At 45.3% G+C, this 15,292-nt stretch overlaps 1 protein-coding gene across 3 annotated transcripts in view; it reads right to left on the bottom strand.

Annotated features, from left to right (window-relative positions):
- ttc27 (tetratricopeptide repeat domain 27) overlaps positions 1-15,292 on the bottom strand; it is a 328,446-nt gene that overhangs the window by 108,367 nt on the left and 204,787 nt on the right. For all 3 annotated transcript variants that reach the window (XM_072512247.1, XM_072512241.1, XM_072512254.1), the window contains one exon: positions 6,454-6,552. In XM_072512247.1, coding sequence (XP_072368348.1) covers positions 6,454-6,552 — 99 coding nt within the window. The remainder of the gene's footprint in view (positions 1-6,453; positions 6,553-15,292) is intronic.

Genomic DNA, 15,292 nt, shown 5'->3' with positions numbered 1-15,292 from the left:
CCATCCTATCCCCGTAACCCCAGCTAATCGTTTTTTGGACACCAAGGGCAATTTATCATTGCCAATCCACCTAACCTGCACATCTTTGGGACTGTGGGAGGAAACCGGAGCACCCGGAGGAAACCCACGCAGGCACGGGAGAACGTGCAGACTCCGCACAGACAGCGACCCAAGTCGGGAATCGAGCCTGGGACCCTGGAGCTGTGAAGCAACTGTGCTACCGTCATCTGCCCTGATGTCCACTTGTACCTTGGGATGCATTACACCATTAAAGGCACTATAACTGAAGGTTGTTGCTTAATTTCAGTTTCACTAGGCCGACAGCAACAACTTGAACCTAGTGCAGTAAAACAGACCCAAGGCATTTAACGAACGATGACTGCACAGTGCTCAGTTCCAGATGCAACTCCTCAGATAATGAAACGGTTCACTCTCACATGCAGCAAAACCTGGACTACATGCAAGCTGGGGTTCTGAAGTGGCAAGTAACAGTCACGCCACACAAGTGTCAGGCAGTGCTTATCTCAAGAGAGAATTTAACCATCTGCCCATGACATTCATAAACGATATCCGACGGCGGTCACCAATGTTAATTGTATATGAATTGCGATTAATTGTATGCAGATGGTGAGCATTAACTCGGGAGTCCCTTGTGCCCCTATAAAAAGACAGACTGAAATGATGTCCAAAATCAAGATACTGTGGATGGTGGAAATCTGAAATGGAAAGAAAGAAATGCTGCAAATACTCCGAAGTAAGGCAGCATCAATGGCGAGAGAAATGGAGTGAAAGATTCATTTTGGTGGCTTTTGCAGCTGAGTATTTCTGGGTTAGTTGGTGTATGTTATGTTAGGAACCCGTAGCTCTGTAAATTAATGCTTACAGAAGTGTATGAAAGCTATCTCCAGTTCTATCCTTCACCAACTAGCTTTTTCAAGTCTAACAACCATTGACTTGAGAGTTAATTGGACCATCCACGGCCGGTTTTGCTCAGTTGGCTGGACAGCTGGTTTGTGATGCAGAGCAACACCAACAGCGCGGGTTCAATTCCCGTACCGGCTGAGGTTATTCATGAAGGTTCCGCCTTCTCAATCTTGTTCCTCGCCTGATGTGTGGCGATCCTCAGATTAAATCACCACCAGTCGGCTCTCCTCCTCAAAGGGGACAGCAACCACACTGGGACTGCGGCGCTGAGGACCCAGGTTCGAATCCCGGCCCTGGGTCACTGTCCGTGTGGAGTTTGCACATTCTCCCCATGTCTGCGTGGGTTTCACCCCCACAACCCAAAGATGTGCAGGTTAGGTGGATTGGCCACGCTAAATTGCCCTTTAATTGGAAAATAAAAAATTGGGTACTCTAAAATTTAACAAAAAAAATAAAGGGGACAGCAACCTATGGTCACGAGACTCTGGCAACTTTACTTACTTTACTATTTCTACAAGAGCGGGTCAGAAGCTGGGAATTCTGCAGCAAGTAACGCGCCTTCTGACTCCCTGAAATCTGTCCACTATATATAACAGGGGTGTGATGGAAAGAATGCTCTCCACTTGCCTGGATGAGTGGAACTCCAACAACACTCAAGAAGGTCAACAGCATCCAGGACAAAGCAGCCTGCTTGATTGGCACCCAATAACCACTTTAAACATTCACTCCCTCCACCAGCAGCACACTGTTGCTGCAGTGTACCATGGAAAAGATATGCCACAGAAACCTGTCAAGGCTGTAACCTCCATCAGTTACAAGAACAAGTGTAGCAGGGGCATGGGAACTCCACCACTTGGAAGCTCCCCTCCAAGTCATGCAATATTTCACCATTCCTTCATCGTCACTGAGTCAAAATCCTAGACCTCCCTTGCTAACGGCAGTGGATATACCAACACCACATGAGCTGCAGTGGTTTGAGGTGGCACACCACCATCTCAAGGACAATTAGGGATGGGCAGTAAAAGCCAATTTCGCCAGTGATGCCCACATCCTAGGAACAAATAAGAAAACGTGCATGACACTGGGTGATGGTTTAATGGATTAAAGGAAGGTATCTCACAATTAAATACATCTTTCAATCACAGGAGGGTGCAAAGCTATTAGATTGGTTTGATAAATCCTACGTCCAGTCATATACCTGCTTCTGCATAAAGCAAATGTGTGCGGCTGGTAAAGATTTTTTTAAAAAGCACCAGGCTCCTTTGTGCAGCCCAGCAAGTGGAATTGTGCATTTCTGCCATAAATGTGTCCTTGACAATCAACTATCTGGACAGAGATCACCAAACCATTGAAGTGACTGTGACCCACACGTAAATAGTATTTATTTCAGATACTCTCAGAAATCAAATTAAAGTGGTCAGCAGATGATCACCTGCCAGATTTCCATGAACCATTTAAAATTATATCTACATGTAATTGAATAAGTGAAGACTTTGTGGTTAACAGCGTTGGTGACATGCTGCCCACAAAGGCCTGGCAATTTCTGTGGTATCAATTTCACCGTTTGTAATGTTCATTTAATCTGGAGGAAATCTCCATCCATTCATCCAGCAACAGTGGTGTCATCAAAGAGTATAATCAGTCAATCACAGGAAAGAATTCTCAAAGTCGACAAACTAATCAGTACGATGCACTGATTATCCTTCATTTTATAAATAAATTTCACAGAGACCAAAATAAAGACTGGGACAGAGAGATTAGAAATAGAAAGATCAACTAAACGTTAAAAGGAACATATTAAAAAAATATGAAATTCTCAGACTGGAAAAATTACGCATAAATCAAACATAAAATTAGTTTTTCAGTTCCAGAGAGGTGTTCGGAAGTAGACATGACTTGGTAAGTAAATCTTTTAAAATAAGTAACATCTCGCCAACAAGGTTTTAAAATGATATTATAGCATAAGATGGTAGGTTCTTGTTAGTTCAGTGGTTTCTAAATAATTGTTATCAGCAGGTCTTCACCATTGCTCCCCGAGGAGGGCTGGGGAACCACTGACAGCAACATCTGGGTTTGTGTTATACCAGAAGTAACGGCAGTGAATGCTGACACGGTTTCACTATCATTAGGACTGCAAATCCAGGCCATAGAATGTACAGCACAGAAACAGGCCATTCGGCCCACGTGGTCTGAGCCACATGTTTATGTTCTGCACAGCTGCCTTCTGAAGTGGTCACTCAGGCCATTCAGTATTATCAAGGATAAGATGACATCTCCATTTCCTGTGGATATTTAGACACAGGCAAAATATGCTAGCTGATCAGGAGCGACCACATTATGAGAATGAAATTAAAAAAACATGGAATTGCTCCAGAAACATCCATCAATGCTCCCTGCAGCTCCTGAAACTAGGTCAACTGAGGCAAAGAGATCTGCCGTAGCAGATCCATTACAAGCAAAGGATTTCACAGCATTTCAAAAGATATAAACATTTATTTTAAGGCAAAATGGAAAGGGCTCTCCCTGAACATTCCCTTTCAACCAAAAGCACCGAATAATCATTTTCTCCAGTATGTTCCATTCTCTATTTTGATTTTTGTTTTGAAAGAAGTGCTTGTGGCAGTGGCGATGAGAAATCTGCAGAAGCTGCAGGCTTTGTGCGAGCTAACTTAAATTCCTATTAAACCGTACAACTAACTGGCATATTGGGCTAGGAGCCATCAAAATGCGAAATCAAAATATTTAGTGAAAAATAAAGTGCAAATGTATTTCATGGAACCATTCAGGATGATTTGCAATTCTATTACATATCAACGGGGTGATGAATTAAACGCTTTATGTTTTTGTAATCATCCGTTGAATTACTGTCAGGACATCAGCTTATTTAAGTAACGTGCAGTCAAAGTTAAGAACATATTCAGCCCCTCCCCTTTCCCTTGCGGAATGTGGATGCTAAACACACACTGCGAGTGAGTTACACAAGTGTGTTGGACATTTAAGCCTAGTCACCACATCAATTAATTATATTCACTGTTATTTCATCTTGTTCAAATTATGAATCCAACTTTAAATCTCCAGAGTCACTGTGGGTGCTAAGATGTATTGTTGCTCTTTTTAACTGGATACTGATATGACAATTATTAATTATGATATTGCTTCTCAAGAGTTGCCAGATATCAAATGATACCACCAAAAGGTTTTACCGGATATCAAAGACCAAACAACCAGTTAGTTAGTTCAAGTTCAATGATCGTTTATTTACACACAAGAATTACTTCGACATGCAACATAAAACACTACAAGCTAAATTACACCTAACACTACAACAACCTGTACCTAACTTCAGGCACCCGGCTTTATGCAGAGGAACAAGGCCTTTGTTCGGATCTTGCGTGGCTGGGTCTGGCAAAGTGACTTTGTTTCTGTTGGGCTCATCCGTCTGGTAGCGATCGTTGGTCTTGAACTTGTCTTTTGGTCGTGATGCTACACTTGGGTTTTAGGCGTAGGTCGGGGCCAAGAGAGACCGAGCGCCGGCGCCAAGAGAGCCTGAACACATGGCAGTGCCTCTCTTTATCCTTCTGGGGTTTCACGCTCTTTTGGGTGGTCCTTAGCTTTGGACCCAATAATTTGGCAGGCTTTGATTACTGCCTTCGATTTTGGCCAATAAAGGGGCGGGTGCCTTGATGGCGGGGCGTGTCCTGAGCGGTCATTGACCTTGGCTTTTTGGGCTCCCTGAGCAAAGGGAGTGGCGCCGATGAGTCTGTTTCAGTATCTGTTACCTGACTACAGGTCTTTTGTTCTGGGGAAATGGGCCATTAGAATGCAAAGTAGCTGGGGGTTTCAATAGCGTCTAGTTATCCGAGTTGCCAATATACATAAGCACTGAGCGCCTGAGTTGACCATATTTCCCATGGTCCTTTGCAGGTTGCCATATTTCCCAGGATCCTTTGTAAGTAGCCACCCCAGATGGCTACAGTATCAAATTCTTCAATCTAAGCATTTTCTACTTCAAACAGAGTTGTTATCAAAGACACTGCAAGAACCCCATACAATTCAGGCGGAAGAGTGAAATATTCCAGTCCTTGGCCCCTCAGTCCCTGAACTCACCACTGCTGGTGCTCGTTGCGCTTCCAATCACAGATTGTTTCCCACCCACTTTTGCTGCTGAGTGAGTCGATCAGCAGAAAACATGGGAAAGAAATGGTCTATGGGTTGGAGGAGCAACTCCACACAGCTTCTTCCATTCAAACTTACCTGTCTGACCGGCATTTTGAAAACTGGTTCTGGGGGATGGATAGAGGGGCTTTGAGGGCCGAAGGTGGCCCTCGGGCTGCACGTTGGACAAGCCTGTGTTAACTGTATATCAAGTGGCTATTAATTGTATTTAGATGGATATTAACTGGGATTCGCCTGTTCACATATATATATGTATATATAAAATATATAACCATGGTTTTATTTGCTTTTCTCGGTGCAGAATATTTGGAGAGAGAACCTTTCAGAACCGAACTGAAACACCTCTGGTCAGATTAGACTTCATGGAACTACTGACTCTTCAGACAGTCTTGGCCTTCAAACCTCAACAATATTCCATTAGCTAGATATCTGTAAACAAGTGAGTGGTTACAAGATCTATTAGCAGAACATGTCACCTGCAAATCAATGATTACCTCATTTTGATTACCTCTGGGATGGTTTAGCTCAGTGGGCTAGACAGCTGGTTTGAAGAACAAGGCCAGCAGCGCGGATTCGATTACCGTACCAGCTTACCCAAAGTCGGAATGTGGCAACTAGGGGCTTTTCACAGTAACTTCATACTTGTGACAATAAAAGATTATTATTATTAAGGTTATTATTATGTTTACAAGACCTTAATCACCGCTCTAGCAGTCATACTGTCTGTATACATCTTAACCCAGGTTTAAATAACATTACTGCAACAGAGTCACCACATTGTTTGTAATTATTACTGTATATTGTAAAGTGTTTGATCCTTCAATGCCTGGCTATCCGAGTTCTAACATTATATTCATAGAGGTCATGCATCTTCACGAAGAATGATTGAAGGCAAATTCTGCCGAGGAGGCACTTATGCGAAACATTAATAATTCAAATGACTGTTGACTTTTCTTTATCTTTCCATGAAGAGCCTCAAAGCTCATCCACTATAAGGGAGATAACAAATGTCAATTGCAATTGTCTTTCTTTTGTAATGCAGGCTCTTTGCTGAGTTTGGGTTGCACGTTGCATAAAATGGGCAGGGGCATGGACTCCAATGAACATCAATAGCAAATGTAAATCACAATACAGAGGACTAGAATTAGGTCATTGAGCACATCGAGTCTGCTCCGCCATTCAATGATGTCTGATATGAAACAGTGCACAGTCAGATAAAATAGATAACACACCTGGACTGTTCAGGCTGCAACTTCAGGCAAATGAAAAAATAAACTGGCTCACGTGTCCAACAAACCCTGCCTTTAAATCTATTTCTGGTTTGAGACAAGAGTCTTTGTGTGCTGTACTTACATCAGGTTCCAACATCACGCATTTCTGAAATGCTTTCGCAGCACCTTCAAAGTTTTCCAATCCCAGATATGCGCAGCCCAAAGAAAACCAAATTCCGAGCTGGAAAAAATATAGGTTGGATTTTAAAATGGTATTTTTACAATTAACAGCATATGCAAGTCAAGCAAAACCTTACTCTGCATAACCAATGCCACAGTAACACACGGAATTGCAACTATTCATAATTGCCAACTACTGAGCTTTAATTAGGAAAGTCAAACTTTAGTTCAAGTGGGAACTTTCAGTAACTTTTTCATGAATCGAAGTTTAAAAAAATATCCTAATCTTCATCTGTCCTCCCCTGATGAGCGATGCATGCGGGTGGAATGTTCCATACATGCTGATACTTCATGTTTAGGCAGAATGTGTCAGTGGGCTTTTCATTTAGTGGAGGCATCACAGCCAGACTGTCCTGTCTTCGCCCAATATATGCATGTGTATGTTTTCCGAAGGTTGATGAAATGAAATCAGGACCAGGAGCCACAGCTGATTTTCCTCACTGTGCACCTTGTAACCCGTGCATGAGGCTCCAAGAAGCAGATCTGGCCGGTAGAACTCAGCGCCAACAGAAGCGCAGACAGCTCCAGAGCTGTGCTACAAGGATGAAGACCCCAATCTGGTCACACTTCATGCAGCATTCCAGGAACATTCCAACAAATAGTTTCACAAGGGCAAGCTCTACGGATGGTGTGTTTGTGCAACTCGTCAATTTTGGTAAGTAAAAATGTACAGGGTCCCCAAGTCAAAACTTTGCACGAGCTCCTGCAAGGCAAACTTCACACACTGCTCAGGGACACTGTGGTCCCAAACTGTACTGCTGTCCGGGTGGAGATCAATTAAGAGTCATGTTCAGATATAAGATATAGAGGTTTTCTATTCTGTATGGTGGAACACCACTACATGGTTCATTTACTAACTGGACTACTGGGAAAAACTGTATACAAGCTGAACTTTGGTTATTTGCTTTGTAATGACCTCCAATTGGCATTATTGGTTGGCCAATTGGAATATGAGCTCACTCAATGATAGCTCATTGAGGGGGCCCATATAAGCACCTGTGTAGGCTTTGTGAGGCAGCCTTAAGTTGACTGGAATGCTAGCAGCACTGTTTGGAGCTGCTCTTGGATATAGTTATTGCAAATAAATACTGGTGTAGCGACGGAACCCCTGCCTCCTGTGGATTATTACAGTGGTGACAAGGTAAACAAAGAACCTTGCGGAGACCAGCTGCCGCACTTGGAGGGTAAGCCTTTCTTTTTCAAAAATGCTGTTTTTTGGGAGGTTAGATGCATTCGACCCGACTATTAAGGACTGGTCCCAGTATGTGGAGAGAATGTGTTACTTCTTCCAGGCCAATGAGATAATGAAGGACAAAAGGAAACGGGTTATCCTGCTGTCGGCGTGCGGACCCTCAGCCTTCGCCATTATATGTAGTCTAACTTATCCCGATACGACGGACACGATACCTTTCCAAGAATTAACGAAATTGGTGGAAGAGCACTATGACCCAAAACCACCCCTCATTTTGCGTAGGTACAGATTCTACACAACGAAGCGGGAAGACAGAGAGTCAGTCACAAATTTCTTGACCTGCCAGAGAAGGCTGGCGGAAAAATGTGAGTTTGGCCCAGCGCTAAATGAAATACTTCAGGACCGGTTAGTGTGTGGCATCAACAACCTCACAATACAGAAGCGCCTGTTGGCGGAAACGCAGCTAGACTGCAGGCGGGCGTTACAGCTCACACTGTCCCTAGAAAAGGCAGCAAGTGGGGCGCAGGAACTACAGGGCACGCCAATGGAGGTAGATACCTGGGAGAGGGACTACCACAACGGGTCCAGCTACCAGATAGCCGCCCTCAGGAAAAGCCTGAGGAATAGAGGGCCAAAGGAAAACCCCAGAACTGTCCCCAAGTCTGCTAGGACTAACTGGAGACCGAGGGAACTACCGGCTGAGGCTCCCCAAACAGCGACAGAAACCTTAGAAGGAGGTGGCAAAAGGGGAATAGCAGGTGGGGACGCAGGGAAGTACACAACCTAGACGCCCCATCCTCCTCCGAAGGGGAACAGTTATATAATATTGCGATGAAGAAAGCAGAATCTATTAAGATTACCTCACGGGTGAACAGTTGGCTGACAATAATGGAAATAGACACGCGTGCGGCCGTATCAGTAATGGGAGTGGCAGCATTTAAAAAAAATCAAAGATGGACTCCAGCCACTAACCCTAACAAAAACATCGACGAAACTTAAAACCTACACGGGGGAACCCCTGGAAGTTCTAGGCACGATTCATGTACCCGTGGAATATGACAAACAATTGCTCAGATTACCGTTGACTATAGTAGAGGGCTCCGGACCGAACTTAATAGGACGGAACTGGGTGAAAGATCTAAACTTAGATTGGATGAAGATTTTCCAGAGTGGAAGCGGGCAGTTGAGTGGAGTACTACAAAAATACCCCGAGGTCTTCCAAGAAGGTTTGGGGGAAATTATAGGCGCCATAGCAACTTTGCACGTGGACCCAGAAGCCCTTCCGAAATTTTGTAAGGCCAGGCCGGTACCTTTTGCATTAAGGAAGAAAGTAGATGTTGAAATAGAAAGGTTACGGCGCGACGGCATTATCAGACCAGTACAGTTCTCGGAATGGGCGGCGCCGGTGGTACCAATTTTGAAGCCAGACGGCTCGATACGTCTCTGTGGCGATTTCAAACAGACGGTAAACAAATACGTACTGCTGGACAAATACCCGATCCCGAAAATAGACTACCTATATGCCAAATTGGCAGGTGGGCTTTTGTTCACGAAACTGGACATGAGCCACGCCTACCTGCAGTTAAAACTGGACAAGGACTCCCAGAAGTTCGCTACGATCAACACCCTGAAGGAACTTTTTCGTTATACTAGGCTACCCTTCGGAGTGTCAACAGCCTGCGCTATATTCCAGCGTACGATGGAAAATATTCTGCAGGGACTACCGCAAGTGGCGATTTATTTGGATGATGTCTGAATCACGGGTAGGACAAACGGGGAACACTTGAGGAACCTGGAGGAAGAGCTCAGGCGTTTCGCAAAGGCAGGCGTACGGCTGAAAAGAGAAAAATGTGTTTTTCTGGCCCCACAGGTGACGTACCTGGGATATAAAGTAGACGAGTCGGGCTTACACCCATTGGAAGACAGAGTAAGGGCAATAAAAGAAGCCCCAGCTCCCACCACGGTCCAGGAGCTACGATCATTTCTTGGGTTGGTAACCTATTATGGCAAATTTATTGAAAATAGGGTGTCCATCCTAGAACCCCTCCACCAGCTACTAAAAAAGGGACAAGAATGGAAATGGTCCACCTGCCAAAACCGAGCATTTAGGGACATTAAGGAACAGCTGTCATCCGAAAATGTCCTAGAGCATTATGACCCAAGGAAAGAGTTGGTGGTCACGTGTGACGCATCACCTTACGGGGTAGGAGCCGTTTCAGCCCATAGAGGAAGGAATGGGGCAGAACGGCCAATAGCCTATGCTTCGAGGACCTTGGCGATGGCTGAGAGAAAGTACGCCCAAATCGAGAAGGAAGGACTGTCGGGGATATTTGCAGTAAAAAAAAATTCACCAGTATCTGTACGGGTGGAAATTCACCATAGTGATGGACCATAAGCCGTTATTAGGGTTATTAAAAGAAGACCAGTCAATACCCCCGATTGCATCAGCTAGAATCCAATGCTGGGCGTTGCTACTGGCGGCGTATAGATAAGTTCTGGAGCACAGACCGGGAACGCGAGTAGCAGATGCTTTGAGCAGACTTCCCCTCCCAGACACCGCACCACTAATACCGAAAGTAGAGGAGACAGTAATGACTCTAAATTTTTTGGACACCCTACCTGTGGACGCACAACATATTCTGTTGTGGATGCAAAAAGACCCAGTTTTAGCCAAGATGAAGCATTTACTGCTAACAGGGGAACTGGAGAGACCAGTGGAGCCCCAGATGCACCCATACTGAAGCAGAAGGGACCAAATAACCGTAGAAGACGGTATCCTATTATGGGGAGCCCGGGTAATAGTCCCAGCTTAGGGCCGTCGGGCAATCTTAACCGAATTACATCACGGACACCTAGGGGTGTCTAAAATGAAGATGCTAGCTCGAAGCTACGTTTGGTGGCCAGGATTGGACACAGACATAGCAGCCTTGGTACGTCGGTGCCAGGAGTGCCAACAGGGGCAAAGAGTGCCACCAGCTGCGCCATTGCACCCTTGGAAATGGCCAGGCAGACAGTGGACCCGCCTGCATACTGACCACGCCGGCCCTTTCATGGGCTCAATGTTTTTGGTGATCGTGGACGCCCCCTCTAAATGGTTGGCAGTCCACCGGATAAACGCGGCAAGCACAGCATCGACAATTGAAAAGCTCAGGGCCTCGTTTGCAACACATGGCCTTCCGGAGGTATTGGTGTTGGACAACGGAATGGCATTCACAAGTGGGGAATTTGGAAAATTCCTAAAGGGAAACTGAGTCCGCCACATCAAAACGGCCCCTTACCATCCAGCGTCCAATGGCCTGGCAGAGAGAGCGGTCCAGACACTAAAAGCGGGACTCAAGAAGCAGCCGGCAGCGTCAATGGACACAAAGCTCTCCCGCTGGCTGTTTGATTACAGGACCACACCACATTCCACAACGGGCATACCGTCAGCTGAACTCTTAATGGGAAGGCGGCTGCGAACGAGGCTGAGTCTCCTTTTCCCAAATTTAACGGGGAAAGTGGAGAAACAACAGGTGGTCCAACGCAGGGGGCACGATAATAGTTGGCAGCAGAGACATTTCCAGGTGGGGGCACCGGTTTGGGTCAAGAATTATGGGAATGGACCAACGTGGGTCAAAGGCACGGTAGAGTCCCAAACAGGGCCCATATCCTATGAAGTTTTGATAGGAGGTAAGGTTCTGAAGAAACACCTAGACCAAATAAGGGCAGCGGAACCACACCTGGAGGGGGGTAATGACCTCCAATTGGCATTATTGGTTGCCCAATTGGAGTATGAGCTCCCTCAATGATAGCTCATTGAGGGGGCCCATATAAGCACCTGTGTAGGCTTTGTGAGGCAGTCTTAAGTTGACTGGAATGCTAGCAGCACTGTTTGGAGCTGCTCTTGGATATAGTTATTGCAAATAAATACTGGTGTGGTGACGGAACCCCTGCCTCCTGTGGATTATTAGATGCTTTAAAGCCAAAGACACTGTATTATGGAAAAATTTAGACTGTAATCTTGAATTTCTGATTGTTGCAGGGTCTTATATCTGCCTCACAATACCCCAATTAACGCAGTATCCCAATTGCGACTGATCAAGAATTTGCACAGCCATATAACCGAGAGAGGCCATGATCATTGAACTTCCTGCATTTTGACAGGTGTTTCGGCTAGTGAACAGGAATAGTCTCCAAGCTGGCATCCTGATACTGAATGTACTGTTCATTGAGGCTAGTGAAGCTTGCAGAATGTGCACAGCTGAGATTAGAATCTGTGTTCCTCCGTTATCTGGGAAAAGTGAGATAAGGATAAGCTACATCTGCTTGCTTAGGAAAATACACAGCCGGCAAACTCAACTTAAGACACCGGGTTCTGCATTGTTCTACAGACAGCGGAAACAGAGTGGGAGTGTCAAAACTTTGGTTCAATTTTTAATGCAGATTAACGGTTTTTAATGGACTACGGTCAACAATTCCAGATCAAGGTGTGGTTGCCATTAAGTTCCATCTCCATAACAATGTCAGAACCCAACCCGCCTCGGCTCAGCTGCTTTCTCATCCATACCGTTGCTACCTCAAGACTATTCAAATATCTCCCTGGCCGACTCCCATTTTCCCCCCCCCCCCCTCCCCTTCCATAAATTAAACTAATCCAAAACTCTGATGCCCATATCCAAACTCCCACCAAGTCCTGTCCACCTATCACCCCTAGGCTCGCTGACCAATATTGGCTCCCAGGTAATGGCATGATTTTCACCTTTTATCCTGGTTTTCAAATTGCTCTACATGCCCTCACCTGTTCCTATTTCTATAACCTGCTCTAGCCCCACAACTCTCAAACACCTGCACCACTCCATTTCTGCAACCCCGATTTTAAATTGTTTCACCATTGGCAGCTGTGCTCTCAACTTTTCCAGCCTTAAACTCTGAAATTCCAATGCCTCTCCTCTGCCACTCCTCATTTACCTCCCTGACCAAGCATTTGGCCACCTGTCCTAATATCTCCTATGTATAATAATAATCATTATTATTGTCACAGGTAGGCTTACATTAACACTGCCATGAAGTTACTGTGAAAATCTCCTAGTCGCCACATTCCTGCACCTGTACGGGTACATTGAGGGAGAATTCAGAATGTCCAATTTGCCTAACAAGCACGTTTTTCAGGACCTGTGGGAGGAAACCCACGCAGACACCAGGAGAACGTGTAGACTCCGCACCGACCGTGACCCAAGGAATCGAACCCAGGACACTGGCGCTGTGAAGCAACAATGCTACCCAATGTGCTGCCGGCTATGTGGTGCGGTGTCAAGTTCTGTTTGATAACGCTGCTGTGAAACGCTGTGGGACATTTTACTACATTAAAGGCGCCACAAAAATGCACTCTGTTGCCGGTTATAGAGGAACAACAAGCGGAGCAACCAGCTTAAATAGCTCAGCTGCTATCGGCCACAACACGAACATCACTTTGAGATCGACCAGTTATTTACCTAACACCAGCAATCGCCGAGATCCATGTAAGGCTAACCACCAACAAAACAGCAGCTAGCCTATGGATGGGACTTTGCAACGTGATCTGCCAAAAAGCTAAAACAAATAATTGGAACAAATATTTATTATTATTATTTTTTTTAAATCATTCAATCCAAAAGATAATTTATCCCTGCAACCTTCTTGTTTACATCTCCACAGTTCCCAAAACACACATCTGACACATTGGCCAGCATGCAATTCAAGCGTCTGGATTTAGTCACAAATGAATAAAAACACGGTGAAATCAATTTTCACAAAAATAAAAGCCACAACATGAGATTCCTACTCATCATCCTCATCACTGGCTGTCCCTCGATTTGAGGATGACGTCAACTCTGGATTGTGGGTTCCTGCCATTGGCCTTCATGTGACTGAATGGGCCGATTCTCAACCCACTTTTGGTCTTTGAGCACAAGGTAGAGGGCATCCCATGAAGTAGTGGGATTAAGGATTTGTTTACTTTTCGTCCTTGCCGCTGCTGTGCCTCATCACGAGAAAGCTCTGACTCAAAGTGATCGCAGCTTGATGGACCAGCTGTCACCATTTTGAATGACTGGTAGCAAGTTCCTCCCAGTTATTAATGTTAAAGCGGATGTACAGGTACTTCAAGGAGAGGGTCAGAAGGTTCAGAATGTTCCTCTCCTGGAACATTGGTCATTCGAGAGTTGAAAAAACACGATGTGATGGGAGAAGACATGTCACCACCTGGAACGAGTGTCCAGTCCATTGAAGTTGATTTTCCAGCAGTTTTGCCTGAGTGCCTTGTGGAGCTGCCGTCAAGAAGGACATGAGCACTTGTTCGACAGTTGTCCCATTGAAGTTGGGGGAGGCACTGCTGATGGCGTTTCTCTAGCGCACTTATGTATCACAGTCCAGGTCTCGGTGCAGTACAGGAGTGCGATGATGACTTCCGCTGGCGCGATGTGAGGGGAAGATGTGCACGAGGTGGCTGCTGCTGGAAACCTGACCGGTGTACCCTTTACCCGGTATCACAGGTCTTTAACATAGCAAAAAAACTCTGAAGTTATTAGTATAGAGTTCTTTCACCTTTGGGATGTCCAGGAGAAGCAAAGCATGAAAACAATCGATCCGAAGCAAAGCGAGAAAACAATTGGTCTGAATTTTGACGACAGACTCAGACCCTGAAGCCTCCCACGGTTCAAATGGAGGCAAGATGGTGACGGCAGCTTCTTCTCCAGCCACTCCCCTAATGGCCAAACCGCTCAGCACAATTTCGGCATTGAACTGGAAAAATGCCAACCATGCTTGATTGCGGATCTTAACAGATCAATCGAGGAGGCCTTGGCCCCTATTCGTTCAGTTCGCGAGATCACCAGCCACCTCGTTGAACCACAATCCAGGACATGGAGACTGCATTGTCTGGTCATTGTGATAGGATCACCTCCTTGGAGTCCAAAGCTGTGATCAAGGATAACAGGACATTTAACACCCAAGCTGGTTGACCTGGAGAACCGATCCAGAAGGCAAATTTGTGTTGAGGGGTTACCAGGGGGAATTGAAGGTCAAACCCTTATTCAGCATTTCACAGACCTGTTTCACAAAATGATGGGTGAGAACATACTTGCATCCTCCCAGAATTAGACCAGGCCAATTGTTCGACACAGGCCTCGCTCTGGAGATCCTCCTCGTGATGTAATCACCAGCTTTAAGGAGGAGTTGGCACTTCGATGGGCAAGAGAGCATCGAGCTTTTACGTGGAAAGGCCACTCCTTCAGATTATACCAGGACAAAAATGCAGACCTGGCAAGAAATGGGCCGCCTTTAACAAAGTTAAATCTTCCCTGTACAAGAATGGAATGAACTTCAGGATGATTTTATCCAGCATGTCTTCATGTAACATTCTGCGAAAGGGACTGTTTTTTTGATCACCGGACGAGATGCCGATTTCTTTGTTCAGAAGCACATTTTGTTCTCTGTTTAAGCTGATTTCTGGCTCGTTTTATGGGCACTTTTCTTGTGTGGTATTTGGGCTTATGCTTGACGTCCTTCATTGTATATAAGGGATTTTCACTCT

This window comes from Scyliorhinus torazame, chromosome 1 (assembly GCF_047496885.1).
Source record: "Scyliorhinus torazame isolate Kashiwa2021f chromosome 1, sScyTor2.1, whole genome shotgun sequence".
NCBI classification, from domain to species: Eukaryota; Metazoa; Chordata; class Chondrichthyes; order Carcharhiniformes; family Scyliorhinidae; genus Scyliorhinus; species Scyliorhinus torazame.
This window is presented reverse-complemented; position numbering and strand designations above follow the sequence as displayed.